The sequence below is a fragment of the Natator depressus genome, chromosome 2, assembly GCF_965152275.1.
Source record: "Natator depressus isolate rNatDep1 chromosome 2, rNatDep2.hap1, whole genome shotgun sequence".
Classification (NCBI taxonomy): domain Eukaryota; kingdom Metazoa; phylum Chordata; order Testudines; family Cheloniidae; genus Natator; species Natator depressus.
In genome coordinates this window covers 80,865,865-80,881,782 of record NC_134235.1, presented here as the reverse complement: position 1 = coordinate 80,881,782, position 15,918 = coordinate 80,865,865, and the positions used below count along the sequence as shown (strand labels likewise).

At 42.5% G+C, this 15,918-nt stretch overlaps 1 protein-coding gene across 3 annotated transcripts in view; it reads right to left on the bottom strand.

The window, feature by feature from the left end:
* ROCK1 (Rho associated coiled-coil containing protein kinase 1) overlaps positions 1-15,556 on the bottom strand; it is a 180,651-nt gene extending 165,095 nt beyond the window's left edge. The window contains exon 1 of one of the 3 annotated variants that reach the window (XM_074944515.1): positions 14,914-15,556. In XM_074944515.1, coding sequence (XP_074800616.1) covers positions 14,914-15,006 — 93 coding nt within the window. In that variant the 5' untranslated portion in view covers positions 15,007-15,556. The remainder of the gene's footprint in view (positions 1-14,913) is intronic. The other 2 variants (XM_074944516.1, XM_074944517.1) reach the window with 2 other exon arrangements.
* Positions 15,557-15,918: the final 362 nt, after the last annotated feature.

Below are 15,918 nucleotides of genomic sequence, written 5' to 3'. Positions count from 1 at the left end.
TCCCCAGCCCCACTTCAGAGCCTGCACTGGCAGCCAGAGCCCTCATCCACACCACCCTCCCCCCGCCCACATCCCAACCCTCTGCCCCAGCCCTGAGCCTCCTCCTGCACCCTGAACCAGCCATGAGGTGAAAAGAAAACAGAAACAAATTGACCAATGAACATTTGGACTATCTTACTAGAATTGCAATGACAGATTACAAATACTGCAAGAACAAAGTCAAGGTGGAACAGGCACATTTTTGCTCATCCAGTTGTTAAACTAAGTTTTGCATTATTCTGCTCTTAAAAAGTTTATTCACATAGGTGCCTTTTTAATTCCATATATTTTCCTGGTTATTTTATAAAAAAAGAGTATGTTTTACTGTACAAGTAGACTTTAAGTTTTAGTTACACCAGGGGCTCTGTAACATTACATCACTGAGTAGTAAGCAATGTGTTAATTTAGTAGTTGATGTGGCTCTCACATTGAAGGTTTTTGGCCCCCACTTCAAAAATACTGAAGAGCACTGATCTAGGTTGTATCAAAAGCCTTACTAAAGTCAAGACATACCATACCATATCTACCACTTCCCCCCATCCACAAGGCTTGTTAGTTACCCTGTCAAAGAAAGCTATTAGGTTGGTTTGACAGGATTTGTTCTTGACAAATCCATGCTGACGGTTATTTATCACCATATTATCTTCTAGGTATTTGCAAATTGATTGCTTAATTATTTGCTCCATTATGTTTCCGGGTACTGAAGTTAAGATGTCTGGGTCTAATTTACCAGATTGTCCTTAATCCCCTTTTTATAGATGAGCACTATATTTGCCATCTTCCAATCCTCTGGAATCTTGCCCGTCTACTATGAGTTTTCAAAGATAATAGCTAATGGCTCAGATATCTCCTCAATCAATCCCTTGAGTATTCTAGGATTCATTTCATAAGGCCTTGATAACTTGAAGACACCTAACTTGTCCTTTCCCTATTTTAGCCTCTAATCTTACCTCATTTAACACAGTGAACGCCAGAGAAGACATCCAATCACAAATAAACTTTTTTTTTTTTTTGGGGGGGGGGGGGGGTGTCATTTAGCACTTTTGCCATTTCCACATTTTCTGTTATTGTCTTTTCTCCTTTACTGAGTAATGGACCTACCCTGTCCTTGGTCTTCCTCTTGCTCCTAACGTATTTGTAAAACATTTTACTGTTTCCCCTTCTGACTCTACACAGTTTAATCTACTTTTGTGCCTTGGACTTTCTAATTTTGTCCCTAAGTGTTTGTGTTGTTCATATTCATCCTTTGTAATTTGACCTAATTTCTACTTTTTAGGACCCTTTTTTTCAGTGTCAGATCATTGAAGATGAGAAGGTTACCCACCTTGTGCAGTAACTGAGGTTCTTCAAGATGTGTGTCCCTGTGGGTGCTCCACTCCAGGTGTTGGTGCATCCCTGCACCTTTGGTCAGAGTGTTTTAGTAGCAGCGTCTGTACAGGTCGCGCATGTGTGGTGCCTGCCTCACAGCAACACTGTCGCTTCATCTAGCATGTACGCAACCCGGACTCCTCAGTTCCTTCTCTACCGCGGTCCGCCATTTGAACTCCAAAGTAGAGGGGAGGAGGATAAGTAGCAGAGCACCCACAGGGACACACATCTTGAAGAATCTCAGTTACTGCACAAGGTGAGTAACCTTCTCTTCTTCTTCTAGCCATGTCCCTGTGTGTGCTCCACTCCAGGTGACTGTAGAGCAGTGCCCTCTTTAAGATGGGAGGGGCTTCGGAGTTGATAGGTTGAGTGAAGATAACATAGCTAGGCCAATCCGTGTATGCGCTTCTGGGCCTTATGTGATTGTGTAGTGTTTAGCAAAGGTGTATTCGGAGGCCCAGCTGGCAGCTTTACATATGTCTACGAGGGGGACATTGTGCAAAAATACTACTGACGATGTTATTGATCTGGTAGAGTGTGTTCTGGTCCCCACGGGCGGTTGTATGCCCTTTAGTTGGTAGCACAGGTGAATACATCTAGATTTCCATTTTGAGAGCCTCTGCGTAGATATAGCGGCTCCTTTGGACCGTTCTACAATAGACATGAATAGTTTTGGTGAAGCTCTAAATGGTTTCGTTCTCTCCAAATAGAACGCTAATGCTTGTCTAACATCTAGGGCAGTGGTTCCCAAACCTGTTCCACCGTTTGTGCAGGGAAAGCCCCTGCCGGGACGGTTTGTTTACTTGTCACGTCCGCAGGTTCAGCCGATCGCAGCTCCAACTGGCTGCGGTTCGCTGCTGGAAGCGGTGGCCAGTACGTCCTGCAGCCCGCACCGCTTCCAGCGGCTCCCTTGGGCCTGGAGCAGCGAACCGCGGCCACTGGGAGCCGCGATCGGCCAAACCTGCAGACGCGGCAGATAAACAAACTGGCCCGGCCTGGCCGGGACTTTCCCTGCACAAGCAGAGGACAAGTTTGGGAACCACTGGTCTAGGGCATGCACTGTAGCTTCAAGTGTGTTCTTATGTGGTTTGGGAAAGAATGCTGGAAGATGTATTGGTTGATTTATATGAAAGGATGAGAATATCTTAGAGACAAATTTTGGATGAGTCCTTAATGTAACTTTATCAGGTCTACCATGAGAGCCCTTATTTCTCTTATGCATCGAGCCGATGTGATTGCTATTAGAAATGCAACCTTCATGGAAAGGTGTAGTAGGGAGCAGGTAGCCAGAGGTTCAAACAGTTTTCGAGTGAGACCTTTTAAAACCAAGTTTAGGTCCCACGGTTGTGTGGGCACTCTTACTTCTGGATAGATGCTCGAGAAATCTTCTGGTGATTGGGTGAGCATTTTTTGGTGAAAAGCAGCGATAGCCACAAGGTGTACTTTTGTTGAGCTGATGGATAGGTCGGATTATTTTAATTCAAGGATGTAATCTAGTATCAGTAGAAGGGATGCCGACACCGCTGTGAGTTGTTTGGCGGTGCACCATGTAGTAAATCTCTTCCATTTTCGTAGGCAGGTTTTACAAGTAGATTTTCTACTGTGGAGTAGCACTCGTTTGACCTGTTCTGAGCAATCTAGTTCGTCATTAAAGAACCACAGAGGAGCCATGATTTCAGTTGTAGCATCTCTATGTTCTGACGGTGAACCTGACTCTCATGTTCTGTTAACAGGACCATCTGAAGCAGAAGAGTGACTGGAGCACATGCTGACATCTGTGTTCAACCAGACACCTTAACATGTCTCATTGGTTCCTCAGAATCCGAAGCATCTCATCCTGCACCACACACTCATGCTCATGGGAAGCTTTCCTGCTCTCCATGTCCACATCTAACTTCCCAGGCAGTGAACTCCTCCATGCTCTCAGCTCTGTGTCAACTCTTTCCAAGGCATTCATTATCTTGGTGAACATGTCCTCCCACGTTCTCCTTTTAATCACCGAAAGCCTGCTTTCAGGTGTTGATGACATGCCGAAGGACATTTCCAGCTGTCAGTCAGGGGGAAAAAAAAAAATAAAGGAGCTATTGTAAATGCAGAAAATATTTCCATAGCAAGGCAGTTTTCATGAAAAAAACAAACAAACAAACAAAAAAAACCCTTATTACATTAGGTGCAAGCCATAACATAATCAGAATCCATAACTGTTCACTGTGCCGTTTTGCTGTTCCAGCAATGGTGAGTAGCCCACCCCCTAACCCATCGAGTCATGGGTGACCACACTTTTAATCAAGTTTATGGCAGGCTCATGTAGGGAGCACAGGTAGCTAGTCGAACAATGGCCCTTCCCCATAGCACCACAGGAAGCTGTTTACAAACAGAGCGGGGGGGGGAACGTTTTCACTCCCAAGTCGTGGAATCTCACTTGTGGGGCCCCAGTCCCCTATCAGGGCCACTTCAACTACTTGCCGACCCATGCCGAGCACAGTAAAGGCACATTAGCGGCTGCGTGGTTTGGCAATCTGGAATGTGGGGGAGGGAAGGGTCTACATGATCTTTTTTCCTTGTAAGAGCACTTTTAATGAGAACTTCCTCAGTTTCCCCTAGGTGACCCTATGTGATATCAGTCTCCTGAGGGTAACAGAGGCAGAAAGGAGGGAGATGCTTCAAGCACCTGGGTATAGACCCAGTCCTTATGCCGCTATGCTATGTACCACAATGACGACAGCAGAATTAATTCAGGAGTTGCGTGGGAAAGTGTCCTACCATGGTGGAAGAAATAAGACTGCCCTGCCCACAAACCTTCTGCACAGGATTGCAGAGTACCTCCCTGAAAGTTTCCTAGAGAGATCCATGTAGGATCCCAGGCTATCCCAGTCCACATAAACAGTATTTTCTGGGGGCCACCGTCTGCGTAGCTGGAGAGCCACAGCACTCACTTTTTCCTCACAGTAAACATGCAATACCACCAAATGCGTGTGCCAGCTAAAGTTTCAGTGGACTTTCATTGTAATTGTATACTCACCAGAGGTGCCTTCCCCAGCACCACAGTTGGCCACAGTGATGTCTTGCAACCCAGAGAGCTTAAAAGCATTTCCTGATTCTCAGGGAGAGCAGATCCACCGCTCACCTGTCTCCCATTCTCCTCCTCTTCCTCATCCACCGTATCGTCCTCTTTGTTGTCTCTGGACTCTCACACCTCTGAGGTGCCACCGTTGCTTGTGGGGGTACTGGTACGGTCACTCCCGAGAATATTACATGCAGCTCACTGTAGAAACGGCATGTGTGGGGTTCAGCACCAGAGTGACTGTTCACCTCCCTTGCCTTCTGGTACGCTTGGCGAAGTTTCTCTTTTCACACAGCATGCTGTGTGTCCCTCATGTAGCCCTTCTCCCCCATTCCATGAGCGATCTTTGCATAGAGGTCAGTGCTTCTTCTGCCGGATCCGAGCTCTGCCTGCACAGACTCTTCTCCCCACACAGCAGCGAGATTCACCACCTGCTGTGCAGATCAGGCTGGAGCGCATTTGGGGAGTGTAATCTCCTTGACCAGCTGTGCTCAAGCTGGCATGCTCCCAATGCTGAACAGGAAATGGGAAATCAAAAATTCCTGGGGCTTTAGCAGGGGAGGGGCTGTTTCCTGAGTACCTGGCTGCAGTGTAGCAGAGTTGAGAATGATCTCCAGAGAGTGGTCACAGATGAGCATTGAGGGACACCACCTGGAGGCCAATTAAGTCAAATTACACAACACTGCATCTGCACTACCTCGCAGTCCACCCGTAAAAATCGAATTAAGCGCTACATCTCTCACAGAGGTGGATTACACAAGTTGACATTAGAGGCGACTTAGGTCAGCGTAAAGGAACGGGTAGTGTAGACACATACATTAGCAGGTCGACTTAAGGCAGCTTCCTTTGACCTACCTCTGTAGCGTAGACCAGGCCTCAGTTACAGATTGTGTTAACTATGCTTTGAGGAACAAACAACAATTTCTCTCCTTGCAGAAGATGAGATCTCTCTCCTGTCCCCCTTTTAATCAAACCCAAGTTCCCCCTTACAACAACAAACCCAAGTCTTCGGCTGTCACTTTCCATTTCTATCATGGATGATCCACTTGTCTCCAGGCTGGGTGGAATCTGTGGACCTTATTACTTGTAAAGTAAAGTAAAGTAAAATAAAATAGGAAATTCTCAAGTAAGCACTGATACCCCTTTTTTCTATTTTTCCTTGTGCTAAGGTCTATAGAGCTATTACAACAGGATTTTCACATCAGTGTGCCTCCCAGGTGGGAAAGAATATCCAAGACAAGGTCTATTATGTATATCCTCCATCTTTCCCCAGGCAATAAGAGGTGGAAAAGACTTCTACCAGAAAATAGTCACAGGATAACCAATATGCTGAATTTGGTTAACTTGCATGTTCATGGCCATGAAGCTGCCAAGCATCTCTCAGAAGATAAGACTACTTTGCCATGAGAGAGACTGCCAGTGTTCCTAAGGACTGGACTTTAATGCTTGACCAAAAGAAGGCTATTTCTTAAATGTACTTAGGAGAACGAATGCTACGATAGTAGTGAGGACTGCCTGTCTGAATTATAGTTATAGTACTGGGTCTTGTTCAAGAAAGCTCCCAATTTTAAAAAAAAAATTGGAGGGAACTTCAGGGACAAGATGCTCCTCCATTGTCAGCGATTGAGAGTTCTGGCTCTGTCGCCAAGCTGCAAGCAGGCATAAGTACCCATTGTAATGAATCTGCGGAACACAGCATAATGAAGAAGATACAAATCCTACAAGAACTTTGTTGTTGACCCCTGTCCCCCCTCTTTAGGGCCAAAAGCCACTTTCTTGGCACAGCTAATAGGATATAGCAACCTTAATCCATGACAAATGTTCCACACACACAAAAGACAGAAGACCTCATGTAATTCTTCTAATTAAATTAATCCTAATCCACAGTCTGGATAAAACTATAATCTGCCAAATGCATTTTCTACTGATATATTTATATGGTCATTACCCTTGAATAATCATAGTACCACCCAACTATTCAGAAACAATTTAAACAGACATATCTTTCTTTCCAGCCTGAAGAAATAGATTGATTAGTTTCTATTTGTGCACGCACACAAAAATTTTAGAGGAAAATCTGAACTGAAGTGAGTTTTGAGTGATATTCATAGTAATTCATGTCTTGTGGAGTGAGTTCCATAGTTTAGGTCCAGTTCCTTTGAAAGCTGTGTGTACTTACAGCCTCCCCTTACTGATTAACCAGTTTCATAGTTCCTGTATCATATATCAGTCATGGGAGGTCATGACTGTAGAGAAAGGAGCAATCTCTCAAGTAGGTAGGGCCAATCCCATGAAGGATTTTTAATATCAGGGCAGACTTTGAACTGTACTCTGTATTCAGCTAGGAGCAAACACAAAGTGTAGGATGGTGTTCACAGCAGGCAGGTTGGTGCATTTTGTATCAGTTGAAATCTCTCCAAAGAAGTACTTGTGGCACCTTAGAGACTAACCAATTTATTTGAGCATGAGCTTTCGTGAGCTACAGCTCACTTCATCGGATGCATACTGTGGAAACTGCAGAAGACATTATATACACAGAGACCATGAAACAATACCTCCTCCCACCCCACTCTCCTGCTGGTAATAGCTTATCTAAAGTGATCATCAAGTTGGGCCATTTCCAGCACAAATCCAGGTTCTCTCACCCCCCCACCCCCATATACACACAAACTCACTCTCCTGCTGGTAATAGCTCATCCAAAGTGACCACTCTCCCTACAATGTGCATGATAATCAAGGTGGGCCATTTCCAGCACAAATCCAGGTTCTCACACCCCCCTCCCTAGCATTGCCAGCAGGAGAGTGAGTTTGTGTGTGTACGGGGGGGGGGGGGGGGGGGGGGGTGAGAAAACCTGGATTTGTGCTGGAAATGGCCCACCTTGATTATCATACACATTGTGAAGAGAGTGGTCACTTTGGATGGGCTATTACCAGCAAGAGAGTGAGTTTGTCTGTGGGGGGGCGGAGGGTGAGAAAACCTCGATTTGTGCTGGAAATGGCCCAACTTGATGATCACTTTAGATAAGCTATTACCAGCAGGAGAGTGGGGTGGGAGGAGGTATTGTTTCATGGTGTCTGTGTATATAATGTCTTCTGCAATTTCCACAGTATGCATCCGATGAAGTGAGCTGTAGATCACGAAAGCTCATGCTCAAATAAATTGGTTAGTCTCTAAGGTGCCACAAGTCCTCCTTTTCTTTTTGCGAATACAGACTAACACGGCTGTTACTCTGAAACCTGTTTTGAGGGAAAAAAACATGATGTGTTTATATTTTGAGATTACTGAGAAGACATTGTTAGTGTTCTAATGAAATATGCATTATTCGATAATTGATAATGTCTTTAACTATTTGCTTGCTTGAAACAGCTTCCGTTTTATTAATGGTGAAATACATCACCACTCAGAAACCAACTTTTTTAAATTAAGGATTTTTTAAACATCCCAGGGTCTTATTGTTTTACTTTTGTTGCTAAACAAAGTTTAAACTTTTAGAAGAAACAGTATGAGCTATATCACCACATTATTAAATTGATGGGTGTAATCAGCACCAAGCAACCTAATAACTGCTTCCGCATAGCTTTACGACATAGGATGTACATATGAAAAGGCCTGCATTTTGACTAAACAGCTAAATTAGCCAACCATACAGCCTACATGCACCTCAAACTTTTGCAAAGTCCTAAAAACCCTTAGCAAGTAAAGGTCAAACCTAGAACTAGAACCCACTTAACCAAGTTCCACAGCCAGTGCCTCCACTCACTAAGGAACAGTGCCTCCAAGCCAAGTTACTGAATATCTTGGTTAAAGTTTCACCATCTAAAGTTGTGATTAAAATCTACAGATGGAGAAGGGAATGAAGTACAAAACATTATTTTAAAGCACTTGGGTAAGCGTTATTAGCCCGATATTACAGGTAACTACTAGGGCTGTCAATTAATCGCAGTTAACTCACCCAATTAACTAAAAAAAAAATTAATTGTGATTAATTGCACTGTTAAACAAGAGAATACCTATTGAAATTTATAAAATATTTTTGGATGTTTTTCTACATTTTCAAATATATCAATTTCAGTTACATCACAGAAAACATGTACAGTGCTCATTTTATATTTATTACAAATATTTGCACTGTAAAAATGATAAACAAAAGACAGTATCTTTCATTTCACCTCATGCAAGTACTGTAGAACAATCGTGAAAGTGCCACTTACAAATGTAGACTTTTTTTGTTCCATTACTGCACTCAAACACAAAACAATGTAAAACTTTAGAGCCCACAAGTCCACTCAGTCCTACTTTTTGTTCAGCCAATCGCTAAGACAAATATATTTGTTTACATTTACGGGAGGTAATGCTGCCTGCTTCTTATTTACAATGTCACTTGAAAGTGAAACCAGGCGTTTGCATGACGCTGTTGTAGCTGGCGTTGCAAAATATTTACGTGCTAGATGCTCTAAAGGTTCATATGCCTCTTCATGTTTCGGCCATCGTTCCAGAGGACAGGCTTCCATGTGGATGACGTTTGTTAAAAAAATAATGCATTAATTAAATTTGTGACTGAACTCCTTGGAGGAGAATTGTCTGTCTCCTGCTCTGCTTTAGCCTCATTCTACCATATATTTCATGTTATAGCAGTCTTGGACGATGACCCAGCATATGTTGTTCATTTTAAGAACACTTTCACTACAAATTTGACAAAATGCAAAGATAACAATGTGAAAATTCTAAAACCAGCTATAGCACTCAACCCAAGATTTCAGAATCAGAAGAAGTGCCTTCCAAAATCAGAGGGATGAGGTGTGGAACATGCTTTCAGAAGTTTTAAAAGAGCAACACTCCAATGCGGAAACTACAGAATGCTAACCACCAAAAAAGAAAATCAAACTTCTGCAGGTGACATCTGATTCAGATTATAAAAATGAACATGCATCGGTCCACAATGCTTTGGATCATTAGTGAGCAGAGCCTCTTATCAGCACACAGACACACGTCCTCTGGAATGGTTGTTGAAGCATCAAGGTACATAATCTTTAGCACATCTGGCATGTAAATATCTTGTGACATTGGCTACAACAGTGCCATGCAAATGCCTGTTCTCACTTTCAGGTGACGTTGTAAACAAGAAGCAGGAAACATTATCTTCTGCAAATGTAAAACTATTTGTCTGAGCAACTGGCTGAACAAGAAGTAGGAATGATTGGACTTGTAGGCTCTAAAGTTTGACATTGTAGAAAACGTGCAAAAATGTTTAAATAAATGGTATTCTATTATTGTTTAACATCAATTAATTTTTTTAGTCACACGATCAATTTTTTTTAATCACTTGACAGCCCTACTAACTGCAAAGATTTTAACCAAATTGTCCAAGACATACCGTAACATGGTAAATAAAATTTTGGGGTAGTATATTGATGAGTGTATTTCCAACTCTGCCACAAAACTCCTTTTTAACCATGAGTAACTGAAGAACATAGTTGTCAAATCTATAAAATGGATCATGTGCACACTCGCATTAGGATTTTACTAGATGCGTGAGCTTCCCCTTCACTTTTCAGGAGTGGCATTAGCCAGTGAGGAATGGGATTATGAAATTGACAATTAAGATATTCTCAATCACTATTTTCTCTCTTCAAAGGCTTCATTGATAAAGAATGTTTAAGTTTCAAACAGCAATATCTTAAATGGTTTACCCTTCCTGACTTTGAAATGTTGCCTCTTACATGGACCAATGTACGTCTTTCACTATGTCATGTAACATGATTGTGTTTTGACAGATAGGGGGACAGAAAGGAACACTAAGACTTGCAAACATTTCAAAGAGGTGCTAGTTGAAAGGGTTGGGTGGGGGTTAAGTCTCCAGAAGTAATCAGTTAAAACTTGCAGAAAATATTCTAATAGCAAAGGAAACTTAACGCTAAATATTTTAAAGCCAAAGGATCTCTTTTTTGGGGGTAGGGGAAAGGATGCAGAGTTAAATAGGTAAATCAAGTCAGACTAGTATGACTTTGGATGTCCCATTAACACAGAAATCAGTAATCTCATTATACCCAAGACAGACCATAATGTCTAAATCACATTGTCACCAAATTGCTGGGAAACGTATTCCATAATCCAAAAGCTGCACTTACACATATTTTGAAGCAACAGAATCTGCTACCTCTTCTGAGACTAGATTAAATTAGCAGTGGATAATGCAGTACACACTATTGTCAAACAGTTATTTTTAAGCCAACTTTCTGAACAAGTCAAGAGGCACTTTTCTTCTGAGGATTAAGACTACGGTGAGTTTGAAGTTTTAAAATTAAGCTGTTTGAGTTAGTCAAATGTCTGAACAATATTTAAGGTGTGAAAAAAATAGAACTTTTTGTACTTGGAATTCAAAAATAACCAAGTGGAATTTTACCAAACTACCATTTAAAGTTACTTTTGAATAAAAAACAAGCATGAGACGTTTCAGACCAAAAGGTTTTCCTGCAGAAAGTTTTAAAGTACTAAAACACAAAGATTTGGGCCATTTTCTGATTAATAATACAAAAATGATACAAAAATGGATAAAGTATATTCAGTGAACAAACATTTTAACTGTTTAATGTTATTAGTGAAACAGACAGCCTGCATTTATTTTTTGCCTCTGGCCCTGTTTAATACACTAGGTGTGCACCAATCTCTCATTAGTGCACACCCTACAGTGTCTGACTACTTGTTTAACACACCCTCTGCTGTTTTATTTGATCTTTTCAACATTACATACAGTATTAGATTCCTAGGGCTGGATATTTTGAGAAGTTACCTGATGCTGTGACATGTACTTTTTAAAAAGAAAGAAACTAAAGCTGTAGAACTACCACACCAACACATAATAAAATTAACTGAAGAGAGTTATAAATTAAGTAGTTAATAAAAAGCTGTGTGAATTTCTTTTGTTCTTCCTCTTCGTATCATTCTGTGTTTATTTTCTGCCTTTATATTTTTCGCCACAAGTTCACTTTGTTCTTCTTCCTGGCCAGTTCAGCTTTTCTCTCCCAGATTATGTTTTTCCTTGGCTTTGTTATATGTCCCTCACTTACACCTACCTCAGTTCATACTACCCCTTCATTTCTTTGGCACTTCCCATTCTCCTTGCATTTGTTTTCCTTGTCTTATGCTCTCACAATATTTCAAATCTCAATGCATGCACAGCCAGGATTACAGAGAAACTAGTGCATGATGTGCACAAGTCTGAATGGACACAAAACTACATAACAAGGAAACACAGGCATGAAATAACCACGTTGGGAGGGGCAAGAGAAGTTCAAGAAAAGTAATAATGGGGAAGGGGAGGGGGAAACTAAGTACACCTTACAACTACCCCCCCCCCCAAAAAAAAAAAAGTGTCCTGCACCTAAAAAATGTTTGATGCATTTAAACCTACGTACATAGAAATGAGTTTGGGGATTTAAGATATTCATACAATAGATATATTACAGTTGTAGCATGCTGATACAGTTTAGTCTAAGAACAGAAAAATATTCAGTACTACAAGCAGCATTAATTCTTTCAGTCAAATTAAAAGCTTTTTTTTAAATTAAAAGCATTGTGACGAGTAGCAGAAGCAGCCCACATAAGCTGACCAAAGCCTATGTGAATGAGACAAGGAGCACGTAAAGCAGACATTGTTTGTGCTAGCTCTATGGACTAGCTTTTGTTAAACAGAAGTCTAATCGTTAAACTTTTTCCAAAAAAAAATAAAATAAAATAATAATGTAGGTAGGGTTTAGCCAGCTTCAAATGCTATTTTAAAAAATAGTAAAATATGTTTTTCTGCAGAATGCATTGCTAACTTCTTTAATGCCTTTTTTTTTTTTAAGCCACAGAAAAGGCTATGCCACACAGAGTAAACCATTCAGGCCAGAAAACATGTATTTTGTTTCTGTGAAATAGCATATTAAGTTGTGGTGCTAGATGGACAAGAACCAACACATACCCAACCTCTTAGGACAACTTAATTTAGTGTAGAGATTTTAAATGCGCTGGCAGTAAGCTTTTGCTAAAAGTGTCTAAAAAGCAGGGGCATGAGCGTCAGCATCTAGTCAGTATTGATTTTATATGTAAGACACCAAGGACTTACACCATTAGTCCACCAGGTTATATTGATACTATTTGAAATGCCTTTTTTCTGTCAGCAAAAATAAGTTTTGGACTGTATTTTTTTGTTCTCTTCAAACGAGTGCCCACTAGGGAAAGATAAGAAATAGCTGAAAGTAAATCTCATTCTGAAATTTGTATCAGAAGAACGTACGTTTAAAACTATGACCCACATGAATCCAATCCAACTTATCTGTCCAGTAAGACTCCAATATTAAAGAGAGTCAAGCCCTGGGATGGAGCTATGTATAGGCCCTATCTATCTACACTACAATTAGGTCAGGGAACCTGGTTCCAACACAACTGTCCCCCACTTCTGGCTCCAGACTGTAGAGTAGATGAACCAAAAGAAGGCTACAAAATACGGATAAGGTCCAGCCTACACTATAAACTAGAGCAATGTTTGTAACCAAGTTCCCTGACATACTTGCTGTCTAGACACGTTGGGGTAAGCGCTGCCAATACACCTCAATTCTGCTAGTTGCAACATCCTTGCAATCCCTATGTCACAGCTCCCATGTTATGACTGTAGTCAGATTTATGAGGTGGACAAGCAGATGTGCTAGTAATTTGCTACTTAAACTGATAAAACCTGATAACGTTGTATACATAACATGGGGAAAACATTTGACTTTCAGTGGTGAAAATAGGGTATAGATCACAGGTACAGCTACCCCAAGACTTAGCTTACAGTGTACATCATTATCAGTTCCCTATGTTAGCTAGGAGTATCAAATTTGTTAAAAATAAGAAATTTCTGAATATCAAGAGTAGTGTTTCCTTACATGCAGAATACTATCACTCATTAGGACTTCAAATATGTTAGCATGTACAGCCATCAACCAGATATTCAAATTGCCCCGACTTGCAAGCAATAAATTAACCCGTGCATCTTTTAGAGCATGAATTTCTCAGAAATTACATGAAACAGTATCAGCTTGCATACCCTACTCCCTGCTGTTCAGTATGAGATGTTTATCTGGTAGGCTAAAATACAAGATGCTAGAACATCAGAATTCCATAATTAAGTAGTAATTTCTGCATATCTTACAAATGATTAATGCACTGTATTCCACCACCCACGTTCTACGTACAGGTGCACGTTCTGTTCGGAACCACATAGCCCAGGTAGAACGAAAGGAAGAATTTTTGCCTTCATTTGAAGTTGAATCTTACCAAGGCAAGAAAAGGTAACTCAATAGATGATGAAAACAAGAACAATTGTGTGTATGCCTAACACAGCTTTTGAAAAGTTTATCAGGTACAAAACCTACTTCACTTGCCCTTCACTATGACAATGTTGAAAAACTAAAAATCTATTTTATTCACTTGGCACTTCACCCCAGCAAGAAGAAATTTTACAGAACTGGTTTACTAGTTTATGTAATTTATTGTTACTACTTTTGACAACTGTAAAATTAAGGCATCCAGCAATACCTGAGTCTATTTCAACTTCACATTACAATGCAATCAGAAACTAACAGTACACAGGCATTAGTTTCATATGAATGTCAGCCATTAGCATTTTAGAAAAGCATCTCAAGAACTAGATATTATCTTTCATTTTAGCACATGCTACTCATTAAGATACTGAAATGCGTCAAGACACTAAAGAATTGAGGAAGCAGCATGGGCTACAGGATCAAGTAGGGGAACAGAAAACAGTGTCCCCAGTTCTCCTCCCACCAATCCAAAAGGCTTGCTAGGAAGTTTTGAGCAAGCCATTTAACCTCATGTCTATTTTCCCCATCTGTAAGATTAATTTTCACAGTGTTGTAGTAAAGGTGGTAAAAACAGTTAGTAGTTGCACAACACTATGTATATGAGCAGTAAGTATTCATAGCACTGAGATTTTCTACTGAAAGTGGTCATACCTTGCATATAAGACTCACACGTCTCAAAAAAGAAAGGGAGTACTTGCGGCACCTTAGAGACTAACAAATTTTACACCACGACACGTGACTATCTGCAGGCTAGCGTCTGGGTTTAGAAGTGGCAATAACTTGTCATCCCTTTGAACAACAAAGTTAACATTGCCCCCAATAAAAATAGTGAAAGTAAAGAACTAACACAAGACACATGACATGTATAGGAAACGTAAGGGGGAGGTGTGAAGAATAGGCAAATACTTCAGTGGTACTGAAGATTCTCTCACAGTTCACAGATTCACGCACACACTACAGCACTCATCACAGGTAAACAAAAGAAAGTAGGAGTTAAGTGACGCGACTACGCAAGGCGTGTAGAGTTTGGTCCTACAGGGTAGTAGATTCACAGAAACAGGGCGCAGACGGATCTCCACGCACACGCTACTTACCAGTAAGCAGTCACAGTTCACTTCAGATTTGGGGTCCTTTAACATCACATCGATTTTTTCAAACCGAGCCTCAAAGTTTTCGCCTGTCGACATGTTTTCGAGAATAGTTTTCTCCTTATTCCAGAGCAAAGCAGGGTAAGCTACCAGGCTAGGATGCTTCCTAGGTAGCCTCCGGATCAGAGAAGTCAGGGGGAAGGAAAGTCTCACGCGCCCCCCAAAAGATTTAGAGCCGAGGGTGGGGTAGGAAGAGCTGCCCCCCTCTATCCACACACGCAAGCGTTTCTAGGCTGCGATCGCAACCCCGCAGGTTCCCTCGCTCCACCGCGGTCTCGCCAACCGCATTCCCCCAGCCAGGCGGCCGCCCTCGGAGCCAGCGGAGCGGTTCCTCCTCTTGCTGCTGCTCGGCGCCAGCTCCCGAAGAGCAAGTTCTTTTGAAGCAAAAACCACCATGAAAACAGGAAACTCCTCAGCGCCTCGGAGCTACTCCCTCCATGGAGCCCCGGGGCGGGGTGCGGGGACCGGCGCTGCCCCCGCCCTGTGCCCAAGCTGCTCCTGGCAGCGGGGTGCCAGCTGCGCAGGCCGCCCTGGCCCCCACTTCCGGGGGAGAGGCCCCCCCTCGAGCGCGGCGACACCCCTCGGGCACGAGCGGCTTCAGCGGAGCGACGGCAGCATCTTCCTTCCTCGCTGCCTGCCCCCGGCGGCGGCGGCTCCTCCTCGGCTGCCCCGCGCCCCTCCTCACCGGCCCCGCAGGGACTCGACGCCCTACCCCAGCCCCCGGCCGGGAGTTGCGCTTCAACTCGCCGCAACTTCCAGCCCCGGCTCCTCGCCCATCTCCCTCCCCCACAGACCAGTCGGAGGAAGCCGCTGCTCCCGTGGAAGGGACCAAGCGAGGCTGTGGAAAGGAAAGGGCAAAAAGGAAGCGGAGCAAGGTCCGGCCGCGGCTGCCTCCGGGAGCGAGGAGGAGACTCGCACAAATATGTCCGCCTTCCTGTTTAAACAGACCGA